This window comes from Nothobranchius furzeri, chromosome 10 (assembly GCF_043380555.1).
Source record: "Nothobranchius furzeri strain GRZ-AD chromosome 10, NfurGRZ-RIMD1, whole genome shotgun sequence".
Taxonomy (NCBI): Eukaryota; Metazoa; Chordata; class Actinopteri; order Cyprinodontiformes; family Nothobranchiidae; genus Nothobranchius; species Nothobranchius furzeri.
This window is the reverse complement of record NC_091750.1, coordinates 53226715-53243742: the sequence shown is the minus strand read 5'-3', so window position 1 is coordinate 53243742 and position 17028 is coordinate 53226715. Positions and strand designations below refer to the sequence as shown.

At 41.3% G+C, this 17028-nt stretch overlaps 1 protein-coding gene across 2 annotated transcripts; it reads right to left on the bottom strand.

Annotated features, from left to right (window-relative positions):
• Positions 1-720: 720 nt before the first annotated feature.
• Positions 721-16992, bottom strand: stip1 (stress-induced phosphoprotein 1). Of its 2 annotated transcripts, none has more exons than XM_015961199.3 (14): positions 16873-16992; positions 13345-13554; positions 13116-13257; positions 11953-12094; positions 11584-11749; positions 11369-11495; positions 11020-11122; positions 6446-6566; positions 6173-6269; positions 5960-6084; positions 5838-5874; positions 5644-5747; positions 1152-1324; positions 721-1055 (listed from the first exon to the last, which is right to left on the bottom strand). In XM_015961199.3, the coding sequence occupies exons 1-14, from the start codon at positions 16888-16890 to the stop codon at positions 983-985; spliced, it is 1638 nt and encodes a 545-aa protein (XP_015816685.3). In that variant the 5' UTR covers positions 16891-16992; the 3' UTR covers positions 721-982. The 2 variants fall into 2 exon arrangements, with proteins under 2 accessions (XP_015816685.3, XP_015816684.3); XM_015961198.3 differs by having other exon boundaries at positions 11953-12097; positions 16873-16991.
• Between the last annotated feature and the right edge of the window lie 36 nt (positions 16993-17028).

Sequence of the window (17028 nt, the reverse complement as noted above, 5' to 3'; positions counted from 1 at the left end):
ATGACCCTCTGCAACTGTAGCAACAAAACATCTCCCACCCCATGCTGAAATCATAACACAAATACAGCATGACAACAGCAGATTTGAGAGGATCCTAAGCCACACATATGGCAAAGTGATCACAAAACAAAAAGGATGTAAGCATTTTTCCCCTCTGGTGGACAAACTGTAAAGCCAATAAAATGAACCAGAAAAAGACTTGCATAAATAAACCTCAACATGGATGGGTGTTGTACTTCGCAACTAACACCAGGTAGTGCTAATAAGATGTAGCATACTGTGAGTAAATACACAACATCTCTAGCAAAAGGTGCTAGTTTACTAAGGTAAATCCACCACTAGAGTGTAGCGTTCTTCCAGCCACGCTGACATACTCAGCTGCGCTTTGACGTGAATTCAATTAAGAAAAAATCTAAAATATTACCATAGATGCAGATCAGTAAGTAGAACTGTGCTAGGTCAAAAAATTAAGTTCTACTGAAAGCAAAGGGTAGCTAAATCAGAATGAAATCCAATATGCTTGTAAGATTTAATACATTTAGTTTTACAAATCCAATGTAAAGCTTTGATGAAGTGGAAAGAACAGAAAAAACAGACACCATTGAGTAGAACTGTCTGTACAGCTCTCATTCTGGGCAGAAGGCCTTCTGTTTTCTATTAATTTTAGTCATAAGAACAGCTTTAGGGTGGATTTTCCTGTTTGGATAGAGCACATGGGTGTTCAGTTTCTGATGTTTATTTTTTAAGCTCCATTACAGACTCTGTACAGTTCTTTTTTTTTTTTTTGTATGTTGACCAAGGTGATAAGGAGCAGATACGAGATGCTTCCCCACCACAACGTCAAAGCAGTGAACATGAAATAAAAAAAACTGATCAGTGATATCATTTTGAATAGAAAGGCAAGAAAAGATTAAATATTTAAGAGGGAGCTGCATGTTGTTCCGCCTCAGGGATTCCTTACAGGAGACGAGCTCAGCTCACATCAGCGGATGGCTATCAGCCCCACATCAATGAGTTTCTGTATCTTCTGAGCAATAACTGGATTTTTCAAGTGGCTGTGAATCAAACAGAAACATATTTAATCCACATCAACCTTTAGTGATGTCAGGAGAAGACTGGGAAGGAAATGTCAGATTTATCAGCAAACATACTCGCTAAGTGCCTGAGGGTCCTTCTGCATCTGCTCGAGGATCAGACGCATGGCTGGGTCGCTCATGATCTGCTGCACCTCTGGATCAGCCATGGCCCGTTTCTTTACCTCCTCTGGACTGTCGTTCCTCATGGCCTGACTGACCATACAGCGCTGCAAGCCTTCTGAAGCTTCCTGCAGATGAGGGGGAACATGTGGCAATCAAAACAAATCCCCCAGACTCAGCAAAAAAAAAAAAAACAGTTTGTTTGAGTAACATAAATTAACAAACCTAGAATAAAGCATTTGTTCAAATCACAATCGATTTCAGAGATTATTTTTTATGTTTGAAGGGGCGAGCTACCAGAAGCTAATACAGGAAGACTTCTGTGGTCTGAACCTGAGCTAGCAAGCAACATGGCCTAACCTCCTCGCCCTGAGCAGATTAGGAACTATTTGAACTCAACATTTTTGAGTTAGAGCTGATACATCTAGTCATCTGCATATAGCTTGTTTGTCCCAGTAAGCCCATGGTTTAGTTTCAGCTAGCTAGGAACTCATCAGCAGCTACTGATGTTGGTTCTCTCTCCTGCATCGCAGAAGGCAAAGCAAATCAGGCAACTGGAGGGAATGTGGCTCAGATTTACAGAGTGCACATGGTCGCTGTGTTGGACGAAGGTCAGATCACGTTCACACTTGGCTTGTTTTAAGCTCATAAATGTTTGAGGCCACTGCTCTCTTAATGTCCCGCTTTCATGTCTGGATTCTGATTTTGTCACTGAAACACTTTGACTCTTATCAGCCACCCTTTAGTAGGTTTGCTGAATTGTTTGAGATTATAGTCCATTATTGAGATTATGACCGAGATTACAACACAGGACCTACTTTCTGAGCTACTTTAACTGACACAGACAGCTTCAGAACTCACTTTAGAAAACTTGACCACATAAAAGTTTTATTATCAATTCAGTGACTAAAGCAGCTCTTTGGTGTCTGAGCTTTAGTCGAGGTGTTTGTGAATGTCATTAAGACAAAACGTCTGTTTTTACTGAGTCGAGAGAAACGTGAGCAGTTTGCTCAGACGCAACGTAAAAACTAATTATATCATGCAGCCAAGTTCTTTTTAGAAGGAAGTGGACTGTTCCTTCTAGGGCTGCCACGTTAGCCGACTCGCCACGACGACACTGACAAACAAAATAGTGGACTATTAATTTAACAGTCGACGCGCCGTTTATTCTATGAGCATTTTTCAATCTCAAATGCTGCGGCATGTTCGGCGGTTGCTTCCTGCCTTTCTGCTCAAGGCACATGCGCAGTAGTGACCATCCAGATCAGCCTTCATCACGGGACAAAGGAAACATGGCGACTCGGCTACGTAGCTCAAAAGTTTGGGAGCATTATACAAAGACAAAACTAAGGCCCATAGATTGCATACTCTGCAAAGTGAAACCCTCCTTTCATGGGAGCACATCAGCGATGCACGAGCACCTTAAAAGGAAGCAAGTCATGGTGGAGAACAGAGTCACCTCTGTAAACTAACGTTCTGACAGAGGCCATTGTGAGCATGTTGGGCACCAGACTCCTGTCCATGGTCAGTGATCAAACCCAGAATGCCATGGCCGATCCCATTTCACCAGCATGATGGAAAAGAAATACGAAACAACCTCTAAGGGGGGTGGGGTGTGTGTGTGTGTGTGTGTGTGTGTGTGTGTGTGTGTGTGTGCGTCTTTGTCTCCGTTTCTCTCTGGACACAAATAACATAAATACTAGAATATAATGCATTTTATGATCAAATAAAAAGGTTGCTGACTGAACAATCAAACTAATATTTTTTTAAGCATTAAACATTTTCTTTGTGTTAAATCTTAACCTACTTTATTTGATATAACAGTTATTCATCTGGTAAATAAACAAACTTTAATATCTTTTATCTTTACGGTGAAGCAGACCCTCAGAGCTGTTGATGGTCCCTGACTGCTGATGTGTGGACCAGCCGTGCTACAGAGGCATACCTTGGTGTGTCCTGCTATTTCCTGAGTTAAGATCGGAAGATGAAGCACTTCAACCTTGCCACCATGCCTCTTGTGAACACAAGTCATCTCTGTGTACAATTTTATTATTTTTTTTTTTTGGTTTTAGGTGCCTACCTCCATGTGACTGTAGCATTTGTATTAACAGGTTACCAAGTTAATTAAAAGTTGTTTGATAAGCGATCATCTAGTCTTTATTACTAGATGGCACATAGCTGATCACACTTCAGACTAGAAGCTAATGATGGATAGATTAGAGCACCCTGGTGCAATAAGTTATACTTTTACGAATGACACAATTAGTCGACTAATCGTCAATAAAACTGGTGATTAGTCGACTATTAAATAGTCGTTTGTGGCGGCCCTACTTCCTTCCAAAACTAGACTTGTTCATCTCTTTCACTCACCTAGCCTGGCAAGTCATCCCATATATGTGAATCTATAGACTGACAACTGGTGTTGTGTGACTTATATTTGACTTAATCACATTTAATATGTGTGACCTTTGACATTTTGTAATGGTAAATTGTTGCAGCCACTTCAACAGAAATAAATCCCAGCAGTGGTTAGCCTGGCGCTGCAAAAATTGCCGAGTGTTGAAGAGTGTCACAAGACAAAGTAGGGTGATGGTGCAGAAATAGTGAGAAGAACAAATGACGTAAGCATGTCCTCCATCTCCAGGTTGACTCACTGCACCACTGTCAGTGAACCTTCAGGAATATAACCAGCATATTCAGCTCAATGTGCACCATATGTCTGTTTTACACAACCAAGTGTGTGCTTGACTCACAAATAGTTTTTACATCATAAAATGTTGAAAAACAATTGAATGCCAACGGATACCTAAAGTTTACTTTTGGCTGTTTTTCCACATCTCAAATTGAACTCAGGTCATTCTGAATATTACAAATGGGGAATTTTATGTGAACTTGATAAAAGGTGTATTTTTTCTGAATGATAAATGGCCTGTATTCATGTAGCACCTTCTAGATTTGTAGAACCCCCCAAGGCACTTTACAACACTCATAGATGGTGATGAGCTACAGTGTAGCCACAGCTGTCCTGGGGCACACAGACAGAAGCGAGGCACCACCAGTTAGGGCTGCTCGATTATGGCAAAAATAATAATCACGATTATGGTGACTGAAATTGAGATCTCGATTATTTAAGACTATTTATCAATTTATGTTAATTTTATTTGTTTTTATTCAGTCATAAAATTGTTCGGGGCACAATCAGGACAAAAATAAATAAGAAACAAGATGATCACTAAAATAACTCCTGATTCCCAGTATAAAAAGACCAATATACTTATAGCTCATAGTTTATGACCCAAGGGCTATAGACCTTGGTTTAACTCATTTAAGTCTAACCAGTACAGACCCAAATACCAATATCTTGCAAATACTGACAGCAAGAATTATACAGTGGCATTTATAACAAATAAATGCAAATAAATTGATGTTCACAAAATGTTGCATAACATTTATTGAGTCCTGTCAAGGTGCTGTAAGAGAGTGCACTAGCACCGTGTCCTCAGAGAGGTTAGTTATTTATCAGCGTGAGGAACTTATTTCTACCTGTTTCTACCTTATTTATAAACTATTTATTTACAAGTCCATCAGTTAATGTAATAATTGTCCCAACCACAGCTGCACCCCCCACCCCCCAACCCGGTCTCATAGCAATCAGGGGCAAGCTGCACGTGTGTTTAGCGTGCCGCACTTAGCCGTTTTTAGTGGCTCAGGAGCCTACAGTTACGGTGTGTGTGTCACTCCCTCTGGTTAATCCAACAGAGAGCCGTTTCTTTAGCAACCGACACATCACTACATCATTCCCTTTCCTAATGTCCTGAAGAACGGTCCGAAGCGCAGGCGGAGTTTTTAGCTAACCTGCAGGAAATGTCGATGACAGTTATCCAGAAAGTAGCCAAGGGTTACCAGAGATGTTTCTGAGGTGTTCGCCAGGTATTTTTAAGATTTAAAAGTCAAGAAGGGGGTCTGAAAAGCCGTTAGAAATAGCGTCAAAGTCGCCAAGTTGGCAACACTGTGGGAGGAGCGCTTTGTTTGCAACTCAGGGCAGCGCAAGTGGGAGGAGCAAATAATCAGCTTGTTTTGTTTTTATAATCGTTCAATACTCAGATCGTAATTGGGATTAAAATTTGATTAATTGAGCAGCCCTACCGCCAGTCTTTTTGACCACCACCAGCAGGTAAAGTGGGTGAGTGTCTCGCTCAAACACACAACTACACAAGACTCTGTGGGGCGCCAACCTGCAACCCTCCGGTAACGGAGCGGGGCGAGTACTTAACTCCTCTGCCCCGAAAGATTAACTTAGACAAGCATCTAACTGAGCTGCAACTGTTGTTGGAGACACAAAAATGCTACATTTCTAGTTACTTGTACTTTGACAAGCTTTAAATAAATTGCTGAGGTGAAAAACAAACACATTCTGACACATTTTTCCATGTGTGGTGTGCACTACCTTGGATGAAGATTCCAGCTCGAGGGCCTTCTGGTAGGCGTCCATAGCTTTGGAATAATCTTTCATGGCCTCTAACGCGGCTCCTTTACGTGTGTAGCCTTTAACTGTAATCAAACGTGGTTTTAATAGCTGTGAAAATAAAACAAATGACCCTACATACCATGTTTGTCCAACACTATATTGTAAATACTCACTGAATGTTGGCTCCAGTTTGATACACTCTTCACAATCCTGAGAAACAAACCAAAACGTTTTGTTTACCGACCCTACTACCAAACACAAGCGGAAGATAGATCCGTGTAAAACAAGCTTCTACCTTCAGAGCTAGCTGAAACTCCAGCAGCTTTGTGTAGCAGGCAGCTCTGTTACTGTACAGTTTGGCATCATTAGGGTTTCTTTTAATGGCTTCAGTGTAATGTTTCATGGCTAAGGGGTAGTCTCCTGTGAAATAGGAAAGAGAGAGAGAGAGTAGTCTTCTTCACTGAAGTCCTTCAACTCAGCCCAATAGAAACCCAACGAGCTCACAAACCTTTCTGGAAGGCATCATTGCCCTTGTTCTTCTCTTCCAGCGCCAAATCCGGATTGATGTAGGCTAGTTTTTCTTGCTCTTTCAGCATCTTCTCTGCCTGCAGGAACAGAGATACAAACTCTGCATTAAAGGTCCCATTTAATAATAAAAATGTTTATAATTTGGGTTTAATTTTAGGAACTAAAGGTTTTGAGACCCTTTAGGTAGAAAGTCGGTAAATGTGTTACTCAATCATCAAAACAAGCCTTTGTTCAAATCACAAACAAACCGTACCTGCTGACATTTCTTCAGCACGTCAGGGGTGCGGTGCTCCGTCAAACTCTTGTTGAAGTATTGAATTGCCTCTTTGTATTTGTCCTGCTTAAAGTACGAGTTCCCGATTCGAGCCAGAGCCCTAACAACAAGAGGATGGAGATGTCTCAGTGACAAAGGAGTCATTTCAGACAGCATTGACAGATTTTCGTAGCCACATTTTTTTTTATTGTGAGGTAACAAAAATGTGTTCCGACCATAAAATGTACAAAAAACAGGACAAATTGTGAGATGTTATTTAATAATCGACTGAACCCTTAAAAATGTAACTTTTTGGCTGTTTTGCTCTTTTTAGAGGTTGAATATTGAGGACAATTAAACACTCTGAGAACAGCAGAAGGTTTGATTGTTTACTTGGTAAAAGCTTAACAGTAAAAGCAAAGACGACAACGCTTTGACATCTGTCTGGTTTAGGGAGGACCAACATACAGTGGTGTGAAAAACTATTAGCCCCCTTCCTGATTTCTTATTCTTTTGCATGTTAGCCACACAAAATGTTTCTAACCATCGAACACATTTAACCATTAGTCAAAGATAACACAAGTAAACACAAAATGCAGTTTTGAAATGATGGTTTTTATTATTTAAGGAGAGAACAAAATCCAAACCTACGTTGCCCTGTGTGAAAAAGTAATTGTCCCCTGAACCTAATAACTGGTTGGGCCTCCCTTAGCAGCAATAACTGCAACCAAGCATTTGTGATAACTTGCTACGAGTCTTTTTCAGCGCTCTGGAGGAATTTTGGCCCACTCATCTTTGCAGAATTGTTGTAATTCAGCTTTATTTGAGGGTTTTCTAGCATTAACCGCCTTTTTAAGGTCATGCCATCGCATCTCAATAGGATTCATGTCAGGACTTTGACTAGGCCACTCCAAAGTCTTCATTTTGTTGTTCTTCAGCCATTCAGAGGTGGATTTGCTGGTGTGTTTTGGGTCATTGTCTTGCTGCAGCACCCAAGATCGCTTTAGTTGACGAACAGATGGCCGGACAATCTCCTTCAGAATGTTTTGGTAGACAGTAGAATTCATGGTTCCATTTATCACAGCAAGCCTTCCAGTTCCTGAAGCAGCAAAACAACCCCAGACCATCACACTACCACCACCATATTTACTGTTGGTATGATGTTCTGTCTGAAATGCTGTTACTTCTGCGCCAGATGAAACGGGACATTTGCCTTCCAAAAAGGTCGACTTTTGTCTCATCAGTCCACAAGGTATTTTCTCAAAAGTCTTGGCAATCATTGAGATGTTTCTTAGCGAAATTGAGACGAGCCCTAATGTTCTTTGTGCTTAACAGTGGTTTGCGTCTTGGAAATCTGTCATGCAGGCCATTTTTGCCCAGTCTCTTTCTTATGGTGGAGTCGTGAACACTGACCTTAATTGAGGCAGGTGAGGCCTGCAGTTCTTTAGAAGTTGTCCTGGGGTCTTTTGTGACCTCTCGGATGAGTTGTCTCTGCGCTCTTGGGGTAATTTTGGTCGGCCGCCCACTCCTGGGAAGGTTCACCACTGTTCCATGTTGTTGCCATTGTGGATAATGGCTCTCACTGTGGTTCGCTGGAGTCCCAAAGCTTTAGAAATGACTTTATAACCTTTACCAGACTGATGGATCTCAATTATTTTTGTTCTCATTTGTTCTTGAATTTCTTTGGATCTTGGCATGATGTCTAGCTTTTGAGGTGCTTTTGGTCTACTTCTCTGTGTCAGGCAGCTCCTATTTAAGTGATTTCTTGACTGAAACAGGTGTGGCAGTAATCAGGCTTGGGGGTAGCTACAGAAATAGAACTCAGGTGTGAAACACCACAGTTGGGTTACTTCTTAACAAGGGGGGCAATTACTTTTTCACACAGGGCAATGTAGGTTTGGATTTTGTTCTCTCCCTAAATAATGAAAACCATCATTTCAAAACCGCATTTTGTGTTTACTTGTGTTATCTTTGACTAATGGTTAAATGTATTTGATGATCAGAAACATTTTGTGTGACAAACATGCAAAAGAATAAGAAATCAGGAAGGGGGCTAATAGTTTTTCACACCACTGTATATGAACTAGACCAGGGGTCATCAACCCGCAGCTCTGGAGCGCATGCTGCTCTTTCATCCATCTGATGCGGCTTTCTGCTTGTAAAATGATTGAATATTGAATTTAAATGTATTTTATTTTACTACATAAATGTTTTATCTGTACGCCAATTCTAAATGTAATCTTTTAAAATCTAAACAAAAACGATAATGACCTGAAATGACATGTCACCTGCTTGTACATAATCTAATGTCTATAAGCTGAAGAGAAAATGAGATTCTGGACTTTTGTCTCAGACAGGCTCATGGATGTGTCACCACAATGAAGACAGGAACAAGCGTTTTTCAGCCAAAGTTTCATAACCAGGGAACATTTTCTAAGTGACAAGTCTCTCTGAGAAGCAGGGTTTGGAAAACATTCGATTCAGTGAGATGAATCTTCCCGCATGCGCTTCGATTTTGATGATGCCAGTTACCGACGCGCTCCAATTCTCTCCACATCTTCAGCTTGCTGTCCACCTTACACGCACGCTGACAGCGAGCTGTGCTGAGCACAGTGTCCAGTAGGGCTGTCGCGATTGAGGAATTCCCCCTGCGGTGATTCAGGGTGGCTTAATATTGCGGTGTGCGATATTATTGCAGCACTTTTTTATTGCAGTACTATCTAAACATAATGTTTACACATTTAAAAATGGTTAAAAATTGCCGTGCCTTCTTTAATAACACTTTACTGAATGCAGATCAAAGGGCAGTAACAACGCAGATCGCAGTAACGCTTGTTTCTCCGACAGTCGGAGTCCGACTGAACTTAAAAACAACAAAATTCAGGAGAAGGTTAAACTTTTAAATGCAAATTTGGCTGCAGCATCTAACAAATAAGAAACAAGTCCCCATTTTGTTTAGTTGTTTAAAATCAAGCATAAACAATTACATGTACCGGGAGCGCGCGCGCGCGCCGGGGGGCGGGCGCACCATCATTTCACTTTCACACACACACGAATGACGGTGATTTATAGCTCGGTCACGTCCTTGTTACCCACAAGGAAAACCAGCATGTTAACTACGGTTTGAGAGAGGATCTGAGAGGGGTGGCAACATTTGCAGCAACACTGAAAACCCTCTCGGATGGTGCGCTCGTTGCACTAACGCACACGTACCTGCGTGCGACTCTGGCGAGCAAAGGGAATCTCTCCTGGTTGTTGTTCCACCGTGTCACGGGGGTTTTCTTTAGGGTGGATGCATTCCTCCTGCAGGTAGCGAGTGAGCTCCAGCTCGGCTCAAACTCTCTTCGGGACGGCTGCAGAAGCAGTGCTTGTCCGGGACTTCAGCAGGTCTCCGAGCGTTTATTTATTTATTTTTGCCGCTGGTGGCAGCTCCGTCTCGGCCAAGGACTCTGGCTGCGCAGCAGCTGATGTACTGAAAACCAAAGTGCTCCCACAGGAGCGAAGTAACGTTTCGTTTTGATACCAGTGCAGCCATCCTTCTCAACATGCATCATTGAGTTGAACCAAGTTCAGTAATCGCGCCGTGGCGCATGATGCAGCGCGGTGGGCTTCTTCATATCGCGATATTTCATTTTTGCGGTTACCGCGACAGCCCTAGTGTCCAGTATGATGCTCAGGTGTTCTGGTGGAAATCTTTTCTTGACTGATTCAGCTACCTCTGCGATGTGCATAATTAAAATGTCAGCGTACCTGCAGCCTTGAGGTTTCTACATCAAAATAAACGGACAACTACAGGAAATATCCGGTCAATGCAAACTCTGTCATTTAACGGTTTCACCTTCTTCTGAAGACTGTTGCAAAGAGAAACATAACACCAGAGCCATGCGCACTGCACCATTATCGCCATCACTGTAAATTTGGGAAAAAGTGAATTGATCGGATCCTTTTACTTTTTCAACATTGTTTAATGTTTTGTTCAGTACGGTTTAATTACAGCAATCCCAACGAGAGAGCCTGGATTTGTATTCTGAACAGCTTAAACACGCTTTAAAAGGAGACACGTGTGACGCGTTAAAAAGCGTCACCTGCCCAGGCCCGGTAGGCGCACCCAAAACGCCGCGACTGCTGTGGCTCCCAGTGTTTTCTTTACTGTGGGAAACGGGTAATAATGGCTGTTTGATGGGAACAGGTTGCCGGCCCCTGCACTAGACAGTCTGATCTAGTAGCCAAGTAAATGGCTCATAAAGATTATCCGCCATCACCAAAAAGTAAAAGATTTTCAGTGTTAATTATTTATCTGATGCATAAAAACACCATGGTTAGGCACAAAGGAAAAACAGATGTATCTTCCATTATTATTATTACTATTATTATTATTATTATTATTATATGCGCTGGTGGGTGTTCTGCCAGTTGAAAACAATTTTGCAAATAACAAAACAAGACTTCAATATTTCAAATGCTTGAGTTTCTGTAAATCTATAGTCCAGGTCTGGACACTTTGGGTTTTTGGTTTTAGAAAGACAAATGGTTCTTCAGGAACCAGAAAAAATAAAGTCCTTTAGAAAACTCACTTTGCGATTTGTCTGTAATCTTCTCGGTTCTCTCTGCCAACATCAATGGCCTTCTCACAAAACTCTCTGCATCTCTCAAAGTCGCCCATCTCGAAATACACAGCTAAAACAAGAGCAACACATTCACATTCAGTTATATTACCAAGAGATCAGCAAGTGTCCTACAAGCATGCAGGATGTTTATGTTGGAAAAAAAGTTTGTTTGTAGCAGCAGAATGCTTGTAAACATAAAAAATAATAAAGCATAAACACTTACTAAAATATAGAATTCATCTACAATTAGAATTTTTTTCAAACGAGCCCAAATGTGTGTGGCTTGTTTAGTTCACCAACATGAGTGGGAACGAACCTGCTTGGTTGGATAAATACGTCATATTGGTGGGGTCGTGCTTAACGGCCTCTTCATAATATTTCAATGCTGCTTCAAAATCCTTATTCTTGTATGCAGCATTTCCGAGTTCTTTCTCCTTCAGAGCCTGTCAAAATTACAAATATGCATCATCTTAAAAACAAACATAATTCAACACCAGATTGATGTAATGTTTAGATTTTTAGCCACTTTACCATCCTCTTGTTCTCAGGGAGGTCCTCCTCTTTTGGAGGTGGTGGAGGAGTTTCTTTGGGTTTGGGAGGAGGTGGAGGTGTGGGCTCCTCTTCCTCCTCCATCTCAGAAAGGTTCAGGCCCAGGAGCACAGACAGAGTAGTCATCACTCTTGGATCCTGCAGCTTCCTACAAAGCCAGAGACAAATAAGAGAATGTTAAATAGCACAGTATTCTAATATTCGTCAAAGTAAATCGCCACACACTGGACCATCTTTCAAATAAGAAGATAAATTTTACAAATTTCCACGACTGGTTTTATTTGATTTTTCAGTTTTATTATACAAATGGTTAGGATAAATAAATAAAAAACAACGAATAAAAGCACATACGCTCCGAGTTCTGATGGTTTATTCCTAAGCTGCTCCAGTAGCTCTTTGTAGCTGGGATCTGTCAGGAGCTCACGAGTCCGAGGATCGTTCTCCAGCTTCTGATACAGGTTGGGCGATGCAAAAGGGTTCATCATCGATTTCTCTGCTGAAGGACGAGCAACTTTTTGTTAGCAATCACAAATGAGACTTCAGAATGCATGCACGCATGTGTGCAAGCCATGGGGTGAGGTACACATGAGGTTTGGACCTCGTTATGAAAGAAATTTTAAGGACTGGTCCTATTGGGTTTTTCATTGATTACCCCTGATCTAGGTACTGTGGAGGAAAATAAAGAAACCAGCAAAGACAGAAACCATAGTAAACAGCAGAAACGTTCCACAGTCTGGGATCAAGAGTTTAACTTCAGGCAGATTAGCTAATGCTAAGCTAGCACGTAGCACGCTCATGATCAAGTGGAGTTCAGAAAAAGATGCTTGTGAATGACTAAACTCTACAAGCGGAAGAAAAATTCCCACCATCCCGCTTATGTGTGGATGTCTGCAGTGGTATGGAGCAGAACCGCTGCAGCTGCTACCTGGAGGCAGGTTGTTGCTACTGAGTCAGCAACTCAAGTCTGTGCCACACACACGCAGATCAATATCAAACCATTGTAGCATGTAATTCACAAAGCTTCTACATTTGAATACAATTTTAACTGGATTATGTTGCCAGCTCGTACATAATAAAATGCATATGCCAACATTACATTATTACTAATAGAAATTAAAAATAAATGGTAGTAGCATTTCCAGTGGCATACTACTGAACATATTATTGAAATAACTAAATTCTATTGATCATATGTGATTTTATTTGGATATGTTTAGACAAGGATGGGTGATATTAAAACAAACATTTTAATGAAATATAAGTCAGAGTTTGTTCCATAAAGTATAACCTATCAGCTGTGAAGGAGGAAACTAGACGACAAATTGAATACGTTTTTGATCCCTTTATATAATTTTGTGGTTTAATTATATTTTTAGCAGCATACCATAATCCTGTGAAATGTCGTCAAATAGAATATTCGATTAATCAATGGAGGATTCAATAGAATATTCAAATACTAAAATATTCTATAGCTGCAGCCCTAGATAATAGACTCTAAAACCAAACGCTTGTACCTGTAAGTTTGGCCTGGATGTTCTGTAAACCCTCCTTTAGCTGCTGATTACTCGGCTCGTGGCGAAGTCCCTCCTGGTACGTTGTTCTGGCATCTTCCAATCGTCCAAGAAATTCCAAGGCTGCAGCTTTCCGAGAATAGCCCTAGGTGAATAAATTTGTTCGATTTCAGATGCTGTTTAGTTTTTATTCTAACACATCAGACAGAATTATGACAGAAGGATGCCTGACCTTGGCCCAGTCGGGTTTGATCTTGATGGTCTGACAGGCATCTTGGAGAGCGTTCTCATAACTGCCCTTTTTGGCGTAGGCAGCTGAGCGGTTACTGAACAGCACATGGTTTGATGGATCGACGGTCAAAGCTTCAGTGTAGCAGCGAATAGCTTCATCAATATTTCCTGCACTCAGTGCCTTGTTGCCCTGGTCTTTCAATGCTGACACCTACAAAACATACAAACACTTTTACAAAACCTCCCCTTTAAATGTTTATGTGTGGAATCCCCAGCGGAAATCCCAACTAAAGAGAACATCAACAGCTGTTACTGGCAGACAATAAAAAAAGGAAACTGACCCCAACAGGTCCAAAAGCAATGGAGAAAGAACACTGAACAGCTTTATCATCATTAAAGTTTCACCTTATGTGACAAAACTTTGCTTTTAATGAGCTTTACTTTGCATCAATAAAATACAAATTCTAGATTTACATATTAACTAGGGCTGGGGGTAAACGATTATTTTTAAAACGATTATTCTGACGATTATTTTATCGAATAGTCGACTATTCTAATGACTATTTAGAAAATTAATGTAATGATTATTTTTCTATTGCACAATTAACAAAAACCAGAAAATCTCAAATAAATTCCTCAAAAAAATTGATAAATTCTTACTGTAAGAGAAGAAACACTACAGGCCTTCCATTTTGTATAACGCTGCTTTTATTGTGTTGGTTGGTTATGTTCTGGTGACATGTAGAACTTGGGAGTGCAGGCTGCTGCCTGAGAGGTGGTAGAAGATGGAGTGTCTCCATGCTGCTTTGTTTTGGTCACTTATGTGCGTGAGGCGAGTGGTGTTACGGGTTAAACCAAACTCAAGGTGATATTTTACACTAAACCGAAAACCCACAACACTCTAAATGTAATAAAAGGGAGATCTACACCACAAAAAAGATGAACTCTAAACCAAAACGTAACAGCTTATCCCAACGCAAGAAGCTGTTAGCGAAGATGCTAACAGTAGCTTTACCAACGCTAAGTTCAAGTTACCAAGTTTAAATAAACCAAAAACACCCAGCAGCAAACAGACCAGCACGGAGGAGAGACTGCTACCACCAAAACAGCTCTCCTAATGTCTGAAAGAAGCTCCTTAATGAAGGGAGAAGCGCTCCCGGTGATGTTCTACATCTGCGGTAGAGACGAAGCAGCGCATCTGACCCCGGAAGTTGTTGTCCGTTGCCGGGAGACGAAGGCGGGCAAAACAGGAAAATAATCTAGTAGTGGACGGACGTTGTTCCGGGTCTTCGGTATTTGGCGGAGATGTTAGTGAAGGCGGAGAAGAGAGCGAACTAGAGGAAAAACAGGCAGATTCCTCCTCTATTTACAAACTCCTGGGGATGCAACAAGTGGGCGCGGTGCGTCGACTTCCGGATCTGACGTCGACAAATTTTTAGAATCGAGCCGTCGACGTAGTCGAGGCTTCGCTACAGCCCTAATATTAACTTAAGTGTAAACACAGATAGACCTCATTTACATTTTTAAGCAGTCCAAATGGGTTTGAATGAAGGCAACTGGACTTCTTTGACTTCTTGAAGAGGTTTCACTTCTTGTCTGAGGAGCTTTGCCAATTCTGACTGGAATATGGGAGGGTCAAGCTTATTAACTGTGGCTGTCTATTGTTGCCTTATGGGCTCGACACGCGGGAGGCGACATCGCCTCTCCTCCATTCATTTTCAATGAGACATGCGCGACAAAGCGATAATCGCGGGTCTCGCTCCTACCAAGCGAAACGCGAAAAACGTGCGTGTGAAATTTTGCGCTCGTGCACTTGCGACCCAGCAACGCAATCCCAGAAAGTTGAAATATTTTCAACTTTTCATCGCTGTCGCTCGGACGAGGACCAATCAACGGAGGTTTCATTCACTGACCAATGAGCGGACAGGATGCTCCGTACACCTCCAAGCAAACATGGAGAAGTTGATTATTATTATTATTTTATATAGTAAAATCAGAAGTTAGATTTCACATAACTCTAGCAGCACCTTGTGAAACATATCTACCACTTTATTAACTCTGAACCGCTTAAATAACCTTAATTCCCTCCAACCTGACACAGCCAAGCAAAACAACGGAAGTTTCGATTTCGCCATGGAACAGAACGTGTAGACGGCTTTGCCGCTGGCCGCGGATCGCCTCTCGTGTGTCAGGTAATAAAAGCGACAGCGACAAATTTCGCTGATCGCCGTCGTTTGTCGCCTCCCGTGTGTCGAGCCCATAACGCGCAGAAACTACCTATGAATACCCCTCCTCCCTACCCCCTGATGTCATTAGCCTCTACTGTGTGTATTCCAGACAAAATTGACAAAGCTCCTCACATGAGAAGCCAACCCACTTAAAAAAAAAAAAACAATAAAACTAATAAAGTTGTCTTTATTCTTTGGATTACCATGACCCGGATGACTGAGAACCTTCACCAGCATTTTTTAAGCAGTCTTGCACAAAGGTTCTCTATGGAAAATTAAACTCTTGCTAAGATTTTAGTCAATCTTTGACTGTTTATACTGCTTTAACCAAGTCCATCCGCTGCATCATGTTGAGAAAAATGCTTTATTTTGCTTTATAAAAAGAAGGTGCCTAGGGGATGAAGTGTTGTCGGATTCATGCAAGAAAGAAAAATGACTAAAGAAAAATTAAGGTCATCTTAATTGTGAAAACACGAGGAAATTCCCAGAAGTCTACAAACAAAAAACTTCGACAGTTCGCGACACTTGAATTCGACTTTGCGGCCTGTCGCCTAGACAGTGGCGCCGTGAGCATCTAGAAAGATCCTCCGGTCTTCGCTCAGGCTGGGGTGGACGCTAAAGCAATTCCAAACTAACCGTGTCAGATATTTTAAAATAAAATGTCACATTAGTCCAATTTAAAACTCTAATACAAATAAAATGGTATAACGATGACTTTATAATAAGACCTTCTTAAACACAGTATACATGAAATAGAACCGGAAGATGTACACAGATTTGTCAACTCGCGTTACTTAGAAGCACTTATACCAGAATAACTTACAGCGTGTTAAAACCATATTTTGGTTTCTGAGTACACAGTTATATTAACAAAAGTGGGCAAAGACCGTCTCGGTGTTTACGGACTTATAAAGTTGCACGTTAGCTTCACAGCTCGTCAATGAATGTGGTCATTTGTCTCGCTAGTTAGCTAAACCGTGCGTGTGTTTTTATACGTCAACGACAAAACTCAGTCTGCTTGTAAAGGGATGCAAATTCTTAAGCGTTTAAAATTAGTTTTGCGTTTAACAATGTCGTAAAGCTCTCAGCCTATTAGCCAAACGGCTACAGTGTAAATGACGCTAAGCTAACAAGCTAGGAACCACTGTGAAGTCACTGCATTAAAAAGCGTACAGACAATTTTTTCCAATCTGTAACACTCTATTTTATTTTATTATCGGGAGATAAATTCAGCATTTCTTCCATTGGCTGAAAGCAGTCGGTAAAAACACAAGAATAAAAAAAACTTGCAGGTCACTTACTTTATCCATGATGCACATGCGGTTCCTTCCAGAAACTACTGCGGAGTCCGAACTAGCACCTCCCCCTGAACGGCTGGTGGAAGTTGCCAGTAGGGACTAGAAAATCAGTAAGCACCGCCTAGGGAGAGATTTCAGACGAGCAATTTATATTTCACT